The sequence below is a fragment of the Octopus sinensis genome, linkage group LG25 (assembly GCF_006345805.1).
Source record: "Octopus sinensis linkage group LG25, ASM634580v1, whole genome shotgun sequence".
Lineage (NCBI taxonomy): Eukaryota > Metazoa > Mollusca > Cephalopoda > Octopoda > Octopodidae > Octopus > Octopus sinensis.
In genome coordinates this window covers 10719347-10741524 of record NC_043021.1, presented here as the reverse complement: position 1 = coordinate 10741524, position 22178 = coordinate 10719347, and the positions used below count along the sequence as shown (strand labels likewise).

Here is a 22178-nt window from a genome sequence, read left to right as displayed (position 1 = left end):
CAACAACAACAACGCCCATACATTGCAGTTGATCGTCCAGCCGGCAGAGCAACAGTTGCTGTACTTCTCCTTATCTGTAGTAACTTGATAGATGGAGGGCAGCATAAGACAATCTGGAAATCCCTGTTAAAACACATTCTTCCGAAACTGACCAAAGCAAAAGCACTTTAGATTAATTACCTTAAATAGTTACTCCATTTTCTTTTTACTAATTAAAAAAAAAAGGAGGAAAGTATTATCATAGTGTGAGGCAAGAGCAAGGTGGCAGACAATGTGTATGTGTGTGTGTGTGCATGACGGAATGGATCCCTTAAAACTGTCTGTGTGCAGCAATGAATCCCTTAAATCTGTGTATGCAGGTGTATACATGTTTATGTATGTATGGGGTTTGTTTCCTATTGAAAAAAAAAAAAAAAAAAAGGAATTTCCAAACCCTCACATAGGCAGAGCTTACAAACCTCCCTATCACCTCTGAAGGGTTTGACTGTGGCAAGAAGGGACCATTTAATTTCATTCCCAAACATTAGGTACGAAATTAAATGGTCCATTCTGGCCACAAACCAATCTGTACAAAGGTGATTATATATATATATATATATATATATATATGTATGTTAAAATTATAAACAAGGGTATCTAAGAGATACCACCATGCTTGAAATAGCAGTCAAAACCTGACTGGTGGTATCTCTTAGATACTCTTAATAATAATTATAACCTATAAGGTTTTTTCTTTCCATACTGCAACTAGATTTGATCACTATTTAAAATAATAATCATATCCTTATTTATATATACATATGTATATGTGTGTGTGTGTATATATATATATATGCACACACACACACACACCCATATATATACACACACATACATGTACTTGTTTGGCTAACAAACAGGCACATATTTGTATGTATACATTTACAGAAATTCTTCAATATATATATATATACACAGTAGTACCTCAGTTTTTGAACAACTCTGATCACGAATATATCTTGCTATATGTGTGTGTGTGTAGATAGATAGATAGATAGAGATATATATAAAGCATAATTTATTCATGATCAGAGGCATTTGTAAACTGATGTACTACTGTATGTATGTATGTATGTATATATATATATTACACATACAATATATATACATACACACACCTACAAGACATAGTGACACCTTTCCTTGTGTATGTATGTATAGAGTGCACATGTTGCTATGTATGTATATGGGTGTGTGTGTGTGTGTGTGTGTGTGAGAGACAAGAGAGAGTAGAGGGAATGTGTGTGTGTGTAATGTTAACCCAAAATTTGATTCAAATTTTTTTTTTTTTTTTCATTTTTAAGTTATAAAATATATGGAAACTAATTCTTGATGAAAAATTGTCCAGAAAGTAAAATGCAAAGTTGGAAAAAAGAAAAAAAAAAAACTAAACAAAACAATACAAACAAAAATCTTTATAGTAATAATAATAATAAGGGTTTCAAATTTCGGCACAAGGCCAGCAATTTCAGGGAGGGGGAGTAAGTCGATTACACTGAACCCCCAGTACTCAGCTAATACTACATTTTATCTATCCTGGAGGAAAAATTCTTTTCTACTACAGGCACAAGGCCTGAATTTTGGGGGACGAAGGACAGTCGATTGCATTAATCCCAGGACTTAACTGGTACTTGATTTATCAACCCTGAAAGGACGAAAGGCAAAGTCGACCTTGGCTGAATTTGAACTCAGAATGTAAAGACAGACAAAATACCACTAAGAATTTCGTCCAGCATGCTAATGATTCTGCCAGCTCACCACATTCTTAATAATAATAATAATAATGATCTTTTCTACTAAAGGCGCAAGGCCTGAAATTCAGGGGGAGGGGGATTAGTTGATTACATTGGTCCCAGTGTTTCACTGGTACTTAATTTATCAACCTCGAAAGGATGAAAGGCAAAGTTGACCTTGGTGGAATCTGAACTCAGGACGTAATGACAGATGAAATGCTACTAAGCATTTTGCCTGGTGTGCTAAGGATTCAGCCAGCTCACCACCTTACAATAATAATAATGGCTTTGAAGTTTGGCACAGGACCAGCAGTTTTCAAAGGGAGGGGGGAAGTCAGTTACATTGGCCCCAGTTTTCAGCTGGTATTTATTTTGTCAATGTAGGTAGAATTTGAACTCAGGACTTAAAATGCTGTAAAATACCACGAAGCGTTTTTGTCCAGCTTGCTAACGATTCACCACCTTAATGATAATTATAGTAATAATCTTTTCTACTTAAGGCACAAGGCCTGAAATTTTGGAGGAGTCAATTATATCAACCCCAGTATTTCACTGGTACTTAATTTATTGACCCCCCAAAAGGATGAAAGGCAAAGTCGACTTTGACGGAATTTGAACTCAGAATGTAGCGGCAGGCTAAATACTGTTAAGCATTTTTCGCCTGGTGTGCTAACGATTCTGCCAGCTTGCCGCCTTTATAATAACAGTAATAATAATAATAATGGTTTAAAATTTTGGCACAAGTCCAAGAATTTCGGGGATGTATGTGTGTGTGTGTGGGGGGGTAAGTCGATTACATCGACCCCTAGTATTTGGCTGGTATCTATTTCATTGACCCTGAAAGGATGAAAGGCAAAGTCGACCTTGGCAGAATTTGAACTCAGAATGTAGTGGTAGGCGAAATACTGCTAAGCATTTTTTTGCCTGGTGTGCTAACGATTCTGCCAGCTCGCCGCCTTATTAAAAATAACAGTAATAATAATAATAATAATGGTTTAAAATTTTGGCAGAAGGTCAAGAATTTCGGGGATGTATATGTGTGTGGGGGGAGGGAGGGGGTAAGTCGATTATATCGACCCCTAGTATTTGGCTGGTATCTATTTCATTGACCCTGAAAGGATGAAAGGCAAAGTCGACCTCGGCGGAATTTGAACTCAGAATGTAAAGACAGACAAAGATTATTACGCCCAGCATGCTAACGATTCTGTCAGCTCGCCGCCTTAACAAAAAAAAAAAAAATAATAATAATAATAATTTAATAATAAATAATAACGATTTAACATAGGCACATGGCCATAAATTTTGTGGCAGAGGGGAAAGTAGTTGATTAGTAGATGGTTGGTGAATTTCCTCTCCCTTGATGAAAAGGGAACACTGAACCCTTCATGAATATTAAAATCATGTCAGTGTCGATTTTATAAGAGATGAGGATTTAAAACAAAAAAAAAAACAAAGGGAAAAGAATTTCGTAATTCATAAAAAAAAAGGTGATATAAACTTAAATCAAAAATGCATTTTCATGATAAAGGGAAGCAACTCCAAACAATATTTGTTCGGATATTTCTGGGTTTTTGGCGGGGTTTTTTCCGTAACTTTTTTTTTCCATCATGGACGAGAGGAAGGAAGAGAAATGAGTAGATTTTTGCCAAGAAAGGATTGAGTTTTTCGGTTTTCTAGTAAGGAAAAAAAAATTTTTGTGTGTGTTCCTTTCTTTATCTAAGTCTCAGGTTTCAATTAAAAAGGGAGGGGAATATATAAAGGAACGTTTATTATAATTATTATTCTGTATTATTACATATATACACACGCACATATATTTATACTACATACACATACATTAACATATATATCATATACACATATGCATGTGTATGTGTGCGTGTATGTATATATATATATAATATATATATATATACACACACACAGAAACATATGTACATATATGGGCGTATGTATGTGTGTGCATATATATATATATATATATATATACACATTCTGTATGTATTTGTTTGCCTCTGTGTGTGCATGTATGTGTGTATATATACATATACACACGTTATATACATACATATATATATATATATATATATACATATATATATTTATATACACATTATATATACATATACATATTTATACACACACTAAATATACATATACATATATTTATACACACATTATATATATATATGTATATATATATATGTGGTCACTGCATGCCTGTCTTGGAGCAAAGTGGAACAAACAGTTCGCTATTTCCGTTTCAACTTTTCTGGATTGTGTGAGGCCATGTTACTGAAGTCTCGGAACACATCATTGTACATTTCATCACCTGCAAAGAGAAGTGAAAGGTCAGAGGTTGTTCCAGCAGGGGGACACAATGTGACACAATATGACACATGGGCATTAATTGTAAAACATGAACAGAGAGAGAGAGAGTAAGAGAAAGAAGGAGAGAGAAAAGAGAGGGAGAAAGAGAGAGAGAAAAAAGAGGGAAAGGAAAGAGGGAGCGAGAAAAAAAGAGAGGGAGAAAGAGAAAGAGAGGAGAGAGAGAGAAAGAGAGTGAGAATCAAGAACAGCAATATACAGGGAAACAGAAGAGTAGACAAACACAGACTGCCTGACTATGTGTATTACACAGGGTGGTGCACGAAAAAAAATAGCCTAGGTTCCATAGCATAGGGGTTAATACAGAAATGAGTTTCCAAGTGCTGGAAAGGACACATCATTACATCATTACAGACCTTGAAAATGGTTCCCTGTGGCACCAATACGCAGCTGTGCACATTGCCGTGCACGTGTAAAATGATATGGCTTCAACTTTAGACTTTTCAACCGCCACTGGCATGATCTCCTGCTCGTGTGAGGCTGCTGACCCAATTTATGTGTTGGGCCTCTTTGAACTTCCAATAGTCCTTTCGTGAATGCCTGAATAATTTCCATCATTCAAACAATAGGATTTCCTTGTTTTGGGACAGTGGGCATTGGTCTTGTATAGTGTGCCACTTCACAACCAACATTTGCACTGTTCGCTTTTGCCCGCCGAGTTTTACTCGAAAACTTCACTTCATCATTCTCGCATACACTTTCACAATCTCCAGTCTTATTTCTTTATTGCCCACAAAGGGCTAAAGATAGAGGGGACAAACAAGGACAGACAAACGGATTAAGTCGATTATATCGACCCCAGTGCGTAACTGGTACTTATTTAATCGACCCTGAAAGGATGAAAGGCAAAGTCGACCTCGGCAGAATTTGAACTCAGAAAGTAAAGACAGACAAAATACCTATTTCTTTACTACCCACAAGGGGCTAAACACAGAAGGGACAAACAAGAACAGACAAATGGATTAAGTCATTTACATTGACCCTAGTGCGTAACTGGTACTTATTTAATCGACCTATAAAGGATCAAAGGCAAAGTCGACCTCGGCGGAATTTGAACTCAAAGTAAAGACTGACAAAATACCTATTTCTTTACTAGGGGCTAAACACAGAGGGGACAGGCAAACGGATTAAGTCGATTACATTGACCCCAGTGCATAACTGGTACTTAATTTATTGACCCCGAAAGGATGAAAGGCAAAGTCGACCTCGGCAGAATTTGAACTCAGAACAAAGCGGCAGACGAAATACTGTTAGGTTTCTGCCAGCTCGCCGCCTTCCCCACTCTTGAGTAATGCCATCTTGCATAAAAGAAATGTTGAAGCAATGCAATTTTAGAATCAACAAATTTGGTGATGAATACAGTGAGGGTAATGAAACAAACACTTGACCAGTGCAGCACCTTCTTTGTTCAGCAGTTACAAGCAGCTGAAATAACACACACTTGATTCTTCATGTGTGTACATTCATTTCTGTGTTTACATTATGCTACAGAACCTGAGCAACTTTTTCATGCACCACCTTATATATATATATACATACATACACATGGTGTCCATAAAGGTACTTACAATATTGAGATTAAAAGTTTGGAAGTTGTAAAGATAATTTATGGACACCTTATATATGTGTGTGTGTGTGTGTGTATGTATATATATATAATACAAATATCAAATGAAATAGATAAATACAATTGACAAACTAACAATTTATTTATAATATAACATATAATTTTTGTTAAAAAAATCCCCCAGATAAAGCCAACAATTTATTTTGACTGACATCAGTTGATTTATAAAATATTCCTCTCTGACGATGGGTAAACATCCAGAAACCCGGGTCCGTGCGTATCACGTCAGGTCGACGATGGGAAGGATGGCTTCCCTTTGCAAATACTGACAGGGTACAGAAAGTGTGTCAATAGCCAGCTAGAGAAATGTTCTCCTGGGGCTACAAGCTACAGTAGCACCCACCCTTGGTGGTTGGTCACATTTAAGTGGAAAATATACATCACATATATATATATATAAGCATGTGATATAATCATCATCATTTAACGTCCGTTTTCCATGATGGCATGAGTTGGACAGTTCTGATCTGATTTGGCAGGGTTGCTGTGGCTGGATGCCCTTCCGAATGTCAACCACTCCAAGAGTGTAGTAAGTGTTATGTCCCCACCACCGGCACAGGTGCCATTGACTTGACACCAGCATTGGCCGGTCTTGCTTGGTTTGGCAGGTTTACACAAGCACAGCAGATGTCATTTCACATTGTTCTAGTCCCCTTTTCGATTCAGGGGGGGGGGTGATGTTGGCCTGCTCACCTAGTCTGTGGGGTGGCGTTATTAGAAGGCTAAAACAATGCAAAACGCACTGTGACCAGCGATGTGTAACATTTGATAGCCTGGTCAGTCACGTGATCCTGTGATATACAAAACATGTGTCCCCCTCCCCTAGCTCCTGCCCACCAGATCCACTCACAAGGCACTGGTCAGCCCAAGGCTATAATAGAAGACATTTGCTCAAGGTGCCACACAGTGGGACTGAACCCAGAACCATGTGGTTGGGAAGCAAGTTTCTTACCACACAGCCACACAAATCAGTGACTATGTCAACATGTCATGATGAGTACATTTAGAAACTGTTATTTTCATGCATAAAAACAGTCATGCTACTTGCTTTTTGTTATAATTACTATTTTGCAGGGTGGAGGGGGGCACAAAATCTGTCAGAACACATCTTATTTTATAACATGAAAAATCAAAAGGAAAATTAGTTTCACATCACAGGATTTCTGGTCACAGCAAAATTTCCAAAATTGCATTGCTTCCATAATATGAGGGATTCCTTTGTATCCGTTCATCTTCTCTGCCCACCATTCCTGAGATAGCAGTGGCAGAAGAGTCCACAAATGCCTCGTCTGTAGGGACCTATCAGAAAGTCCTTCTGACAGGTCCTGTGTTTACCTTTCCCGGTAAACTGACATCTCAATGTTCAAAGAAGACTTTGTTTTGTTCCTTCTTGAGCCACGCCTGGCTCATAAGGGCCGGTTTCCCGGTTTCCTTGGTCTATAGGTTCCCCACCTGGACAGGACGCTGGTCCGTCGCAGGTGAGCTGCAAGATGCAGGAGGAAAGAGCGAGAGAAAGAGTCAGCAGAAGTTCACCGCGTGGAGCTTAGGTGTTTCGCTCATAAACACATACATCGCCCAGTCTGAGATTCGAACCCACGATCCCTCGACCGCAAGTCCGCTGCTCTAACCACGAGGCCATGTGCCTCCACAAAGAAGACTTCAGAAGTAAGTAGTAGCAAATATTCTTGAAAATGAACAAAATTTGGCACCATGGTGTTATCAAGTACCTGCAAAAAAATGGTTTTAATTCCCGAAGGACAATCATGCTGACATGCTTGCTACATTAGGGGGTGATGCTCCAGCTTTATTAACAGTGCAAAAGTGGACAGATAAATTTAGGAGATTCCCCAGCTGGATTCCCAAACATGACCCACGGAGATTATGAATATCATTCAAATATTTTTCTTCTTGGTCCAACCTTAATTCTGTTGCATGACAGACTTAGCTTGAAGAATCTGTCTTGTGAGAATTACCTTCTGATCACATGTCTGTAGTACCAGAGCTGTGACCTCTCAATGCAGACAGGTAGTGGCTTGACTAGGTGGGGTGGGGTTGAGGGAGGGGGACTCCCTTATCTCAACAGAGATCAAGGAGTCTCTCCCTGTCGATTAACATTACTCCAGAGATCCTTTGGAGAAACCCTGCTTCAGCCACTTCTGGCCACACTCATATTCTGTCGGTCATTATCCAACGTTCATGACAATAAATGAGGATAGGCACGTAAAGAATTACAAATAATGTTCCATTGGAATTAAATTTCTGCCACTTGATTGCCGTTTGGAGAGTTGTGTTGCTACACTCCAACCAAAACACATGCACGTGCACACACACACACAAACACACAAACTATATAATTGGAGAATTGGGGCGGGGAGAGTTTTCTGCGCAAATCCATGCAGAAAAAAGAGAAATGTTAACTCACACATACCGTCCGTACTCATTTCTTCGTTCAATCGGGCTAATCTCAATCTGAAATTTAAAAACAAAATATTATCGAAACAATAACAACTTCACCAACAACGACAACGATGATGATAATGTTGAATCAAGAGAAGGTTTGCCTCTTAGTAACAGGGAAGTTTATCAGAAGTGTATTTAAGGGCTTATGGAAATCATGTGGATATCTAAGTTTAGAAGTAAGTAACCCACAACCCACATAGATTCTAGTAGGAATAAGATTTGTCCTGGCTGATCTGGCTGACCACATAATGGGGAAAATCTGACATTATTTGGGGCAGATCCAGCTGGTTACCTTGAATGTGTCCAAACCCAGAATGAGTATTGGCTTCATCATCTCTGAGCCAGAGACAAAGAGACAGTCCATGCTGTGGAAACACCCGGCTTCACCTGCTCCAAAGAAGGCCAAGATAGTTTCATCTGCAGGGAAGGTGATGGCCTGTTTTTGGGGATGCAAAAAGCACTGTGTTTATTGACTATCTTCAAAAGGGCCACACCATCAATGGGGAGTACTATACCAATTTGCTGAGGCAGTTACAAAAAGCAATCAGGAACAAACACCCAGGAAAACTGACGAAAGGGGTCTCGTTTTATCAGGACAATGCTCCAGCACGCGAGTCTTTTGTTTCGATGGCTCCTGTGTGTGATTGGGGCTTTGAACAGGTTGATCACCATCTCTATTCGCTTGATTTGACTATAATCAGTTCTGCAACATGAAAAAAAAACAACCCCACTTTGCTGGAAACGAGTATTGCAATGATGATGATGATGATGATGTCACATCTACTGTTGTTTAAATTTTTGAGTGACAGGTTGAAAGCTTCACCAACAGGATTGGAGCACTGCAACTCCAATGGAAGAAGTGTGTGAACTGCAAGGGGAGGGGGGGGGACTATGTTGGAAAATAAACCTCATTTGGTTACATTCCATGTGAATATCTTGATCAGCCTATGAACATTTCAGATGACCCTCGTGTGTGTGTGTGTGTGTGTGTGTGCGTGCACGCACATAATATTTATCCCTTGAATATTTGTATGTTGCAACAATATATCTATATACCAAAGTATAAGCAAACAGGAAAATATGAATAAACAACAAAATACACAATGAATGAATGTGTGTATGTATGTATGTAAATATGATGTATGTATGTTGTATGTATGTATGCATGCATGCATGTATGTAATTACAACAAAATTTTATATAGAGTTACCCAACGTTTTGCACCCACAAACCTAAAACCTTGTGGACAGCTTGTCAGACTCTATATGAATGCAAAAGTTTTAAATATCTACATCACAGATGTGAGGAAACACTCAGAATTCGAGGAATACAAAAAAAAACAAAACCCATTAATGAATACATATTTTCGTATTCCTCGAGTTCCGAATGTTTCCTCACGTCTGTGACAGATATTTTTAATTTTGTAAACATATAGAATCTGACGAGCTATCTACAAGGCTTTGGCTTTGTGGATGCGAAACCTTCAGTAACTCTATATAAAATTTTCTTGTAATAATTACTGCACTATTTTTTAGGGTATGCTTCTTTCTGAGATCTCTTTTTTTTTTAATTAATTTTATATATATATATATATATATATATATATATATAAAAGCAGAAAATGGAAAGAACTTTAGATCAACAAACAAACAAACAATACAAAACATAACATTACATAACATTTTGTACTGGTAGTAAGAACGGACATTCTTATCCCTTAGACAGTTATTCCAACCGCTAACTCAGCTTACCTAAATATACATATATATATACACACACACACACATATATAAATATATAGACACACATATATAAATATATACAGACACACACACACATATGTATATATATATATATTTTACAGCTATACTCTCACATGTATGTATACACAAAGAAAAATAAAATTGCAGACACAGACAGTAAACTAAGAGAAACCTGCATACAGAAATATGTAAATGGTGATCCAGTATAGTAAATTATGGAACATAGTGAAGTGTGGACTGTTAAGTAAATCAAGGCCGTAGTACTTTGTTCAGTGTGCACAGAAGAATAATAAGAGGTCCATTGAAACAAAGGTTTTTGCTTTTACAGACAATATTTAAGATGTCTGTAGCTTTTATTTTCAATTGTTGCTTTTTAAAAAAAATTACGGTTGATTTAATCAAATAATTTACATTATATCGCCCTTCCATAAATTTCTCTCTCTCTCTCTCTCTATATATATATATATATATAAATATTTGTGTGTGTGTGTGCATGGTTAAATGTATATACGTGCATGACCGTGTTTGTGTATATATATAAATATATATAGGCATGCACAAACATACATGCACATATGTAGTGCGTGTGTTTTAAAAAAAATTACACACAATGTATGCATCTTTACATGTGAGTTACCTCCCTTAAGTAACATAGCCAGACGGAGTAGCTAGCTATACGACACACAGTATCCAGCCAGGTTTGAAACTGCTAATCATGTGGTTAATGGTTCAGATAAGAAAGAAAAAAAAAAAAAAAGGGCCACAAGTGGAAAAAATTGTAGTCAATGAGGTGACCCCTACGTGGTCGTTTCATATACTCTACGTGATTGGAAAGCAAACTTCTTAACTTCACAGCCTTGTCTGTATCTATGGTTACTTTAAGAATATCATTTTATTGCAGGTCTGCTCGATCCAGATTGACCTGGGGTTAAATAATAACTGGAGTATCACAGTGTGTCCACTTTATTGAAAAAGTTTCCAGATGCTATGCTGTGGGACTGAACTCAAAATCATGTGGTTGGTAAGCAAGCTTCTTACCACATAGCCATGCCTACACCTAAAGACAAACCCTTCAAGATTTTCATCAAAAAATCAGTTTTAACCCTAATTACCATATTCTAACGTGTATAAGGAACCCTTTTTTGTCAAAATTTAGGTTAAAAAATATGGAGTTTCTTATACATGAACAGTATTATAATCCCTTACAAAACCGACTTTCCAAATTTTAAGCCCCAAAATTAAGGGATTCCATATACATGTTAAAATATGGTAATTTAGAAGAACTAAAAGAGTCTGAAGAAATTAGTTAACTCTTTTGTTACTGTATTTATTTTGAGATGCTCTGTTTCAGGCAATTAATTTTAAAAATAACAAAGAATTTAGTAAAATAACTTAGTTATCATTAAGCTTGTGTTAGGAACCTAAATTGTGACTAAGGTTTGGTGGAAGATTTTAATTCAGAATTTATGAAAACAAGACATTTATGCTACAGAGCCAGAGGCGGTTTCAGCCGGGTTGGTAACGAAAGGGTTAACAGTCTTTTATCCCAACCAGTCCATGTGAAAGCAAAGTGAAGTGAATTGCTCAAGATCAAAAGACGATGCATTGCAATAATGAGAACAGTTCAATCATATCAAAAAAAACAACAAAGACAATTTTAAAAATGTTAAAATCTAATTTGAGGCTTTTATACGTACAGTGTGACTATGTCGGCATTGGTGGCTTCGATAGCAATTGTTTCAGCATCCTGAAAAACAACAACAACAACATCTTAAACAATGAGAATGGTACAAACAAGATTTCAACCAAACCATAACAGATTATAGCTAAGTTAATTATTTCTTTATTGCCCACAAGGGGCTAAACATAGAGGGGACAAACAAGGACAAAGGGATTAAGTCGATTACATCCACCCCCAGTGCGTAACTGGTACTTAATTTATCAACCCCGAAAGGATGAAAGGCAAAGTCGACCTCAGTGGAATTTGAACTCAGAACGTAAAGGCAGACGAAATATCGCTAAGCATTTCGCCCAGCGTGCTAACATTTCTGCCAGTTTTCCATCATTATAGCTAAGTTTATGCAAACATCTCTTCTTTCCTCATTCTAGTCATTATCAACATCACCTGTTTTACCAAACTAACATGGCTATGATGATAATCTTTATAAGGTCCAGCACCCAAAAGGATCACACTATACCACTTTTGCCTCAGTCTTTCCCTTCTGCAGATTCTCCCATTCCATTTAAACCATTAGACACTTCAGGTGTCATGTATCAGTACCAGCAGAGTCTTCCCCCTTACACATATTTCTCTGTTGCCAAATTATTTTCTCAACTCATCTGTACTTTTGTCATTCATGCACACTGACATTACACATTTGGCAAATAATGCTTGCTTCATTTATCTTCTTTGAAGAAGCCTCTACATTTCCCTCTCTCTCTTTCGGAGAGGCACAAGCACCTACACGCACGTATAGTAACTTCTGCCTGCCGAATTTAATCACAAAGCTTCGGTCGGCTCGGGGCTATAGTGGAAGACACCTACCCAAAGTGCCACGCAGTGGGACTGAACCCGAAACCATGTAGCTAGGAAGCAAGCTCCCTAACCACACAGCCATGCCCATTTAGTTTTATCAATTTGAAGATTCAAATTAGAAAAACTTAATATCTGAAATCAGCTACTGTTTATAAGATAATAATACTTCAAACTAACTTAATCTGTTGAGGGAATATCTGGCAGAGTTTCAAACACCAACTCACTGCTTAGAAATCAAATCAGATCACTGTGTTTGAATGTAAAGACATTAAACAGGACTTAGAGACTGATGATGTCAGCAAACAAAAACTGACCAATCAAATCTCTGGCAGAAATCACAGCACCAACATGAATACAATTCACTCGATTACTGATGAAGTCAACAAAGAGCTGACCACTCAAATACTTTGGTAGAAGTAAAATATCGTTAACATTGATGATGTCAGATAGATAAGTAATAACAGACTCACCTTGCCTTCATTATCTTTGGCATGTCGATCTGCACCACGTTTCAAAAACTGGCATACTTGCCTGCAAGATACAACACAAATATCAGTTATTTACTGAGATAAAAACACAAGAAATACATCATTGACAGGCAAGTTACTGCAATATTTATTCAGAGATAACATCTCTTATGGACATGCTGCGTTTAAAAACATAATTTATATCAGAAGGAAACAAAAATTATAAGTTTGTGGCTAGTGGGAGTGGTTTTCCTCTTCCTCTGAATCTATAAGAGTTGTTATGTCTGGATGAATACTGTGATCACTTGCCTTTCAATGATGTGATTACATTAAATATGATACACTGATGGCTATTTCAAATTAATACTGCTTCTACTGAGCATAACAAATGTGTTCTTCATCTAATAATGGTTTCAAATTCTAGCACAATTTCAAGGAAAGAGATAAGCCAATTACATCGACCCCAATACACAATTGGTGCTTATTTTATCAACCCCAAAGGGATGAGAGGCAAAGTCAACCTCAGCAGAATTTGAACTCAGAACATAAAGACGGACGAAATGCTGCTTAGCATTTTGCCTGGCATGCTAACAATTCCGCCAGCTTGCCACCTTATTTATCTACTAATTATGATGTTTTCAATTAGACAAAAACACCATCTCGTATCGGACCGTTAATCAGAGACATTAGCTGAGTTGACTCCTATCTGATTTAGATCCTAGTTTTAACTGATCCTATCACAATCACACACTTAACTTTGACCATATTTTAGTCGCTCAAACCTCACAATCAATTGTGTACTGTATCATCTGTACTGACCAAACAACTCGGTCACTTCCACTTACCCAGTGTAGCCATGTATCGTAGCGTGATGTAAGGGAGTTCTTCCCTTCTGGTCCCGTCGATCCAACTTAGCACCGTTGAGCAGGAGAAACTCGCAGGCAGCTAAAGAACCCTGAAACACAAAATTATTGAAATTAAACAATATTGGTTTCAAATCTTAGAACAAGGTCAGCAAGTTCAGCGAAGTCAATTATGTCAACCGTGGAACTCAACTGGCATTTATTTTATCAACTTCAAAAATATGAAAAGCAAAGTTAACCGTGGCAGAATTTGAACTCAGAACGTAAGGACAGACAAAATGCTGCCAAGCATTTTGCCTGACGTGCAAAAGATTCTACCTGGCTTATCATCACATCACCAACATCCTCTCAATGATTAGCCAGAGATGATTTTTAAAATGAGAATATCTGAAATAAACTCGACTGCTCTCACAAATGAGAATACTAAAAACAAACCCAACCACTCTCAAAAACTAAGTAAAAAAAACAGGAATAATAATCCAGAGTCCCTGTCTGGTGTCTGATCAATCCCAATGATAGCCATGGAATGTGAAAGTGGCTGTAGAAAATAAATAGTTTATCCTTATCTAATACAAGCCAAGTTAATAAATTCACCTCTCAAAATAGTTACAGCCTAGTTAGAGGAAGAAAACTGAGAAAGACTTGAAAGTTAACATAAGATCATAATCATGTAAAGTAAAGTAAATATAAGAAATAATCCAGAATCCTTATCCGGTACTGGATCAATCCCAAAATCTAATCAATTTGTGCCAGCTACAAGGCCAAACATTCTTGAAAGTTTCATCCGAATCCATCCAGCAGTTCTTGAGATATCTTGTCCACGGACAAACAAACAAACATGACTGAAAACAATACCTCCGCCTTCGCTAAGGTGGAGGTAGTAAAATAAAAGCTTTGTAATATGCATTCATCTATGCCCATGTTAGCATGCAAAAAGACTGACATAAAATAAATGAAGCAGCATCCAAGGACGAAGTAGCCATACAGTCAAACCACAATTATCTGACAACACCTGGGTGCCTAAGTCCACCTGCTCTATTGCCTGAAGATTAAGCCTATTCTCTCATTCACTCACGTACACAAACAACTGCGATGTCAAAAGAGACTTGGGACAAAATCCAATAAGCAAGACATCCCCATACCGTTTCCACTGACTTCATAAGCGGTGTCTTCCCTTCATCTTCTTCGTTGATCCAATTTGAATTTCCACCATGTGCTAAAGCTTCGACCATTACTGGAAGGTTACGGGCTTGTGCTGCCTTGTATAATAACATGTTTGGGTCGAGCTTGCTCATGTCTTCCCAGGAAGTTGTTGACTTGGCATCTTCCGTGTCTTCAGTTTCTGTAGAGGAGTCTTCAGAGCTGTCCAGGTCAAGATCTGTAACAACAACAACAACAATTAAAAGTAGTAACCAGCAACCATTATTATTATTATTATTATTAGGTATAAGGACAAGTTGAAGCAATCATTAAAATACTTATGGTTTAATTGGACATCATGGTGAAGTTGTTGCCTAGATTAATGTGTAAGGTACAAAATGGGATGATGATGATGTATCAAAACTATTTGAGTTGAAGATGAAGAACAATAAAAGAATTATATCCTGTAATCAAAAGACACATTTTTTGCCCAATTCCAGGCAAAAGTCAAAACCACCAGTGTCCCCTTTGTGATTACATAGTAAAATCCATCCCTGGACTCAAATTACATTCACACATCCATCACAAATAGATGCAGCTTCTTTTATTTTTAAAGTTTTTTTTTTTAAAACAAAACCCTCTCCTTCAAACACTCATACATTGAAAGTCAACAGGAGTGACCACCATCATCATCCTTATTATTATAGAAACTAGCTGACCACATGCCATCAATAATGACACATACAAACATTCACATACTTCCCTTGTACACACACGCACACACACACATACATATACTCACACACAGTTGAAATGCTGATTTTTTTCACACCTTCCTTCCTTATTCATCTATCACCCCTTCCTTTCTCTCATTGCTATTACTTTCCCTCACTCTCTCCCAGTCAGGGCTTTTACTCTCACTACTTCTCCTTCACTGAATTACTATTTCTCTTTTCCTCCACGTCCGGCATGATTCTGGATAAGTGTGTGTATATATATGTATATATATAATATATATATATATATATATATAAACACTACACTCATTATTACTATTATAGAAATAAATCCATATTAACATTATTATTATTATTATTAACACAGATATTGACAAGAGACCATATAATTTAAACACATACACAAGTAAGGCTATAAGCTAAGCTGTAAGGAATGTAAAAAAAAATGTGGAAACTCAACAATACAAAATAGCAAGAACATAATGATTGCATAGATCAGTGGTTCCCGACCATTTTTTCACCTATGGACCCTCATGATTCCTATTTTACATGGGTGGACCCTCCTAGCCATTTGATGTTTAAAATAAATTTTATTATTAGTAATTGTACAAAAAAAATTGTGAAAATATTTTTATGTATTGTACAAGTATAACCAATTTCATCATTCTGCTTATCTTGTTTCTGTCATTTGACCGTGGCTACGCTGGGCCAACACCTTGAAGAAATTTTAGTCGAATGCATCAACCCCAGTACTTTTTTTATGTTTGGTACTTATTCTATCAATCCTTTGATGAATTGCTAAGTTACAGGGATGTAAACACACTATCACTGGTTGTCAAGTGGTGGTGGGGGACAAACACAGACACAAAGACACACACACACACACATGTGTGTGTGTGTGTGTGTTTGTGTATATATATATATATCATTATCATTACCGTTTAACATCTGCTTTCCATGCTGGTATGGGTTTGACGGTTTGACTGAGGACTGGCGAGCCAGAAGGCTGCACCAGGCTCCAACCTGATCTGGCAAAGTTTAGACAGCTGGATGCCCTTCCTAACGCCAACCACTCTTAGAGTGTAATGGGTGCTTTATGGGCCACTGACACAAGGGGCAGTCAGGCGATTCTGGTAATGACCATGCTCAAAAGGTGTTTCTTATGTGCTACCTGCATGCATATATATATATATATATATATATATATATATATGTATATATATATATGTATATATATGTATGACAAGTTTCTTTCAATTTTCATAAATTTTACAACAAAATCTTACGTAAATTTTAAGATCCAAATCTTACATGGACCCCAAGGATCATATGGGTCCCAGTTGAGAAATATTGACATAGATAATAAAGGTACGAAAAAGAAAAAAAAATGGGGTCTGTGTAAGAAGTTTATTTATATAAAAGGAGTGGGTATAAACTCTAATGACTGTGCCCATTGTAGATATGAACACTCAAAAGATGTAATGGAATCACAGACAGACTAGGCGTAGGAGTGGCTGTGTGGTAAGTAGCTTGTTAACCAACCACATGGTTCCGGGTTCAGTCCCACTGTGTGGCACCTTGGGCAAGTGTCTTCTGCTATAGCCTCAGGCCAACCAAAGCCTTGTGAGAGGATTTGGTAGACGGAAACTGAAAGAAGCCCATTGTATATATGTGTGTGTTTGTGTGTCTGTGTTTGTCCCCCTAGCATTGCTTGACAACCAATGCTGGTGTGTTTATGTCCCCATTACTTAGCGGTTCGGCAAAAGAGACCAATAGTATAAGTACTGGGCTTACAAAAGAATAAGTCCCGGGGTCGAGTTGCTCGATTAAAGGCGGTGCTCCAGCATGGCCGCAGTCAAATGACTGAAACAAGTAAAAGAATAAAAGAAAAGACTAGCAGAGACTATAAGCTTCGTACGGAATTCCATAGGGATTCCATGGATGAAAGCTAAACCTAGACTCCTCAGTTGAACTTAGCAAAGACAAAGGTCTTAGTAAGTAGGGAATGAAGACTGTACAAGCCATATACAATGAAGACCTCAGTGATAAATTCAAGGTGAGGGTTGGATTCCATCAAAGCTTGATCTCCAGCTTCTTCCATTGCATCTTAAACCTACAGGCCATCACAGAAGAGTTTATGATTGGATATCCATAGGAATTCTTATATGCTAATGAGCTAGTTTTTTTTTTAGCTGAATCTACAAGGAAATTAAAGAAGAAATTCCATGCATGAAAGCTAAACCTAGAATTATCAGGTAGTAAAGACAAATGTCTTATTAGTAGGAAAGAGGACAAGTCCCTGATACCTTCAGGGAAATAGCCTTACTCAGTATAGAGAAGAGGAGTAGAATCAAATTCCATATACTGTGCCCAATATATGCTATGGATGCACCAGAGATGTAGTGGAATCACAGGGAGACTAGGAGGGAACATAAGCTTCGTATGTCACAGATCTAATGGAGTAGTATGTTCTACAAACACACTTGGCCCCCTGAATTTCTTGGATGGTTAACTACAAGTAGTTGATAGCTGTTACCACCATGGAGATGTCATCAACAAGAGAAGTGGTTACTCCTACAATCACTGTTGGAAACAAAGGCTTTTTCCCCCCTACAGAGTGAAGGGCAGATTGCATGAGGCTTGTGTTAGAACTGCAATGCTGCATGATAAAGTGATATGGACCTTGGACATGGAGTACCTGAGAGGACTGGAAAGAAATGAAGTGTGCATGCTCCATTGGATATGCAATGTAAATGTGCATGAACAACATAGTATAAATATGCTGCAAGGGAAACAGGGGATAAAAGGAACCAATGTCAGCATGCAAGAAAGAAGACTGTATCGGTTTGGATTTTTGATGCGTATGGATGCAGAGAGCAATGGAAGAAGCAATAGAAACCAACCATATGGTTCCGGGTTCAGTCCCACTGCATGGCACCTTGGGCAAGTGTCTTCTACTATAGCCTCAGGCCGACCAATGCCTTGTGAGTGGATTTGGTAGATGGAACTGAAAGAAGCCCGTCGTATATATGTGTGTGTCTGTGTTTGTCCCCCTAGCATTGCTTGACAACCGATGCTGGTGTGTTTATGTCCCCGTCACTTAGCGGTTCGGCAAAAGAGACCGATAGAATAAGTACTGGGCTTACAAAAGAATAAGTTCCGGGGTTGAGTTGCTCGATTAAAGGCGGTGCTCCAGCATGGCCACAGTCAAATGACTGAAACAAGTAAAAGAATAAAAGAAAAGACTAGCAGAGATAGGTGCCAATCAACGTGAATGGCGTTTGTGGAAGAGGGAAACAAAACAGGAGGTGGGATGAAGTAATGAAGGCTGATCTGAGGACCCTGGGCCTCACAGAAAAGATGATCAAGGACCAGGACATCTGGCAATACAGGGTCCCAGAGAAGATCTGCCCACTATGGCAAAACTGAGTTCTGGAAATACTGTGTGTGTGTGTGTGTGTTGTATTTGCACAAATGATCATCTCAACCAATCTCCTCCTTCAACGCAGCTCCACTGCCATCTCTCAATGCAGCTCTTGCATTTTGATACCGTTTTTTTTAATTCTTGCTATCCAGAACCATTTCACTTGGTAGTCGTCCAACACATGCCAGCATGGAACATCGATTCCAGGAGAGAATGCGATTGATAAAGCATTCTTTGAAATAGAAAAGAAAAAGTCTATCTTTATTTTTTCTTTTGCTGGTCTCTCAAATTTAGGTTAAATTAGTATTTCTCAAAGGGGAGGCCTATGGGACAGTCGGACAAGTTGTTTTGAGAAAATTTGGTTTAAATGTTTGACAACTCAGCACCGTCCATTGGACGCGGGGAGGGGGCGTTTTGGTATCTATGTATGAATATGAAAATATATATATATATATATATATATATATATATATATATATATTCATATACATACATAGATACCAATTCCATCTGTTAATTAACATTACCTTAATTGCCACTGGAGAGTTCCTGAAGTAGATCCAATGGAAGAGTGTACCATGGCTGCAGATGGCAACAGGTAGCCGAACTGTCGGTGCTCTACTCAACATTCAAACACACTAATTGATTTATACTTAATGATCCAAATCATCTATTACTATTATTATTATTATATATATATATTTATGTAGATATAGATATATATACACATATATATAGAGAGATGTATGCATGTATACTGTGTGTGTATGCATATATGTTTTTGTGAATGCGTATATAATAACATATACACATGTATATATGTATGTATTATGATGTAGACACGTGTGTTTGCATGTGTTTATGAATGTGTGTATCTCCCCATCTATTTGTGTAGGTTTACATGTATGTATGTATGTATGTATGTATGTACGTATGCCCTGGCAGATATGAGTGAAAGAAGAGTGTTGATTTCTTCATGAAAGCCAAACAACTGGCATTTCAACGACAACATGTGCTTCTTCTTATTTCTGAGTTGAGAAGTAGGATTAATATAATTTCTTCCCCCCACCAGGAGCTACACATCAAACTTTAATAGGATCTATCAATTTTTTTCCCCAAGGGAGGAAAGGGGGTAAAAGGGGAACACAACCAATGAAATCTAAAGCAATAAACAAGTTTTTTTTTTTTTCTCCTGAGAGTTACAAATAAAACTTAATAGGTTTCAAAGAATTCATTGCAACATTTAAATTAATTCCAAGTGAATCTCATTTAGAGAAGACTTAATTAGAGCTGAAAGATGTCATCAACACGAGTAATGCTTTTAATTAAAAGTTTTTTTTCTTTTTTGTTATTAAATTAAGTGTTTGGAGTGTCCTGGGTATGTCATTAAACAGCGTCCGGTTGAGAGGCACCAGTTCATATATTCGAGTTGTGGGGAACAAAGAGTGACCCCTTAATTACCATTACTCCCAGATCTGTACTTTAACAGAATGGTAATACCCATCAGGGTCCCATCTGTAGGTTAAATTGATTTTTGTATGGGTAGGCCGAACTCCTCAGCTGTGATAAAAGTGATCAATCTAGAAGGTAAAGAGACCTTCTTTTGCAGAAGATGAGGCCTTGCTCGAAATGGCTGAACAAAACTGTTTTTTGTGATGCTTTTGCAGCTTTAATAAAAAGCATTTTACTCTGGCTTTGGGATTCGAGTACTATTTTTCCCACCTGGTTTTGTATTTATGTGCTTACTCATGTCATCATCATCACTTACCATCTGTTGTCCATGCTGGCATGGGTTGGAAGGTTTAACCAGGGCTGGTAGCTGGAAGACTGCACCAGACTCCAGTCTGATTTGGCACGGTTTTCTATGACTGGATGCCCTTCCTAACGCCAACCACTCTGAGAGTGTAATGGGTGGTTTTACGTGCCATTTGCGTAACACCAATACCTACGACAACTGCAATTTTGCTTGGTTTGATGGGTCTTCTTCTCATGCACGACATCAGGCCAAAGGTTTCAGTCATTGCAAGCATATATATATACAATGTGTGTTTGTGTGTGTGTGTATGTGTGTATATATATATATATATATATATATATATATATATATACATACAAACAAACACACACACATTATATATACTCTCACTCTTTTACTCATTTCAGTCATTTGACTGTCGCCATGCTGGAGCACTGCCTGTAGTCGAGCAAATTGACTCATTCTTTGTAAGTCTAGTACTTATTCTATCGGTCTCTTTTGCTGAACTGCGAAGTTACGGGGACGTAAACACACCATCATTGGTTGTCAAGCATGTTGAGGGGACAAACACACACACACATATATATATATATATGACAGGCTTCTTTCAGTTTCTGTCTACCAAATCCACTCACAAGGCTTTGGTCAGCCCGAGGCTACAGTAGAAGACACTTGCCCAAGGTGCCATGCAGTGGGACTGAACCCGGAACCATGTGGTTCATAAGCAAGCTACTTACCACACAGCCACTCCTATATTTTTACACACACACACACACACACACACACACACACAATATTTATCAGTCAAGTCAAAGGCTTTTCAGATTTTCACCGATTTGTTTTGGCAACTTGTAGCTCCATATTATATCATTAATTTGATACAGTTTGTTATGCAATCATTGCTGGATCATTTATTTTTTATTTCCATGAATAACATATAAACATTAATTATTTATTCATTATTTTACAACTTTTAAAACAAGTGGTGAAAAAATTGCAATTCGAGCCATACATCATCATCATCGTTTAACGTCTGTTTTCCATGCTAGCATGGGTTGGATGGTTCAACCAGGGTCTGAGAAGCCAGGAGGCTGCACCAGGCTCTAGTCTGATCTGGCAGTGTTTCTACAGCTGGATGCCCTTCCTAAAGCCAACCTCTCCATGAGTGTAGTAGGTGCTTTTTACATGCCACCGGCACAGGGGCCAGAGGAGGCTGGCAAACGGCCACGATCAGTTGGGGCCTTT

The 22178-nt window shown here is 37.8% G+C and overlaps 1 protein-coding gene across 5 annotated transcripts in view; it reads right to left on the bottom strand.

The window, feature by feature from the left end:
• Window positions 1–3924: 3924 nt before the first annotated feature.
• LOC115224576 (arf-GAP with coiled-coil, ANK repeat and PH domain-containing protein 2-like) overlaps window positions 3925–22178 on the bottom strand; it is a 310532-nt gene continuing 292278 nt past the window's right edge. For 2 of the 5 annotated variants that reach the window (XM_036513289.1, XM_036513290.1), the window contains exons 22-27: window positions 15019–15254; window positions 13859–13968; window positions 13017–13077; window positions 11708–11757; window positions 8210–8256; window positions 3925–4104 (exon numbers count right to left, since the gene is read on the bottom strand). In XM_036513289.1, the coding sequence (XP_036369182.1) occupies window positions 4025–4104; window positions 8210–8256; window positions 11708–11757; window positions 13017–13077; window positions 13859–13968; window positions 15019–15254 (584 nt within the window). In that variant the 3' untranslated portion in view covers window positions 3925–4024. The remainder of the gene's footprint in view (window positions 4105–8209; window positions 8257–11707; window positions 11758–13016; window positions 13078–13858; window positions 13969–15018; window positions 15255–22178) is intronic. The other 3 variants (XM_036513291.1, XM_036513292.1, XM_036513288.1) reach the window with 2 other exon arrangements.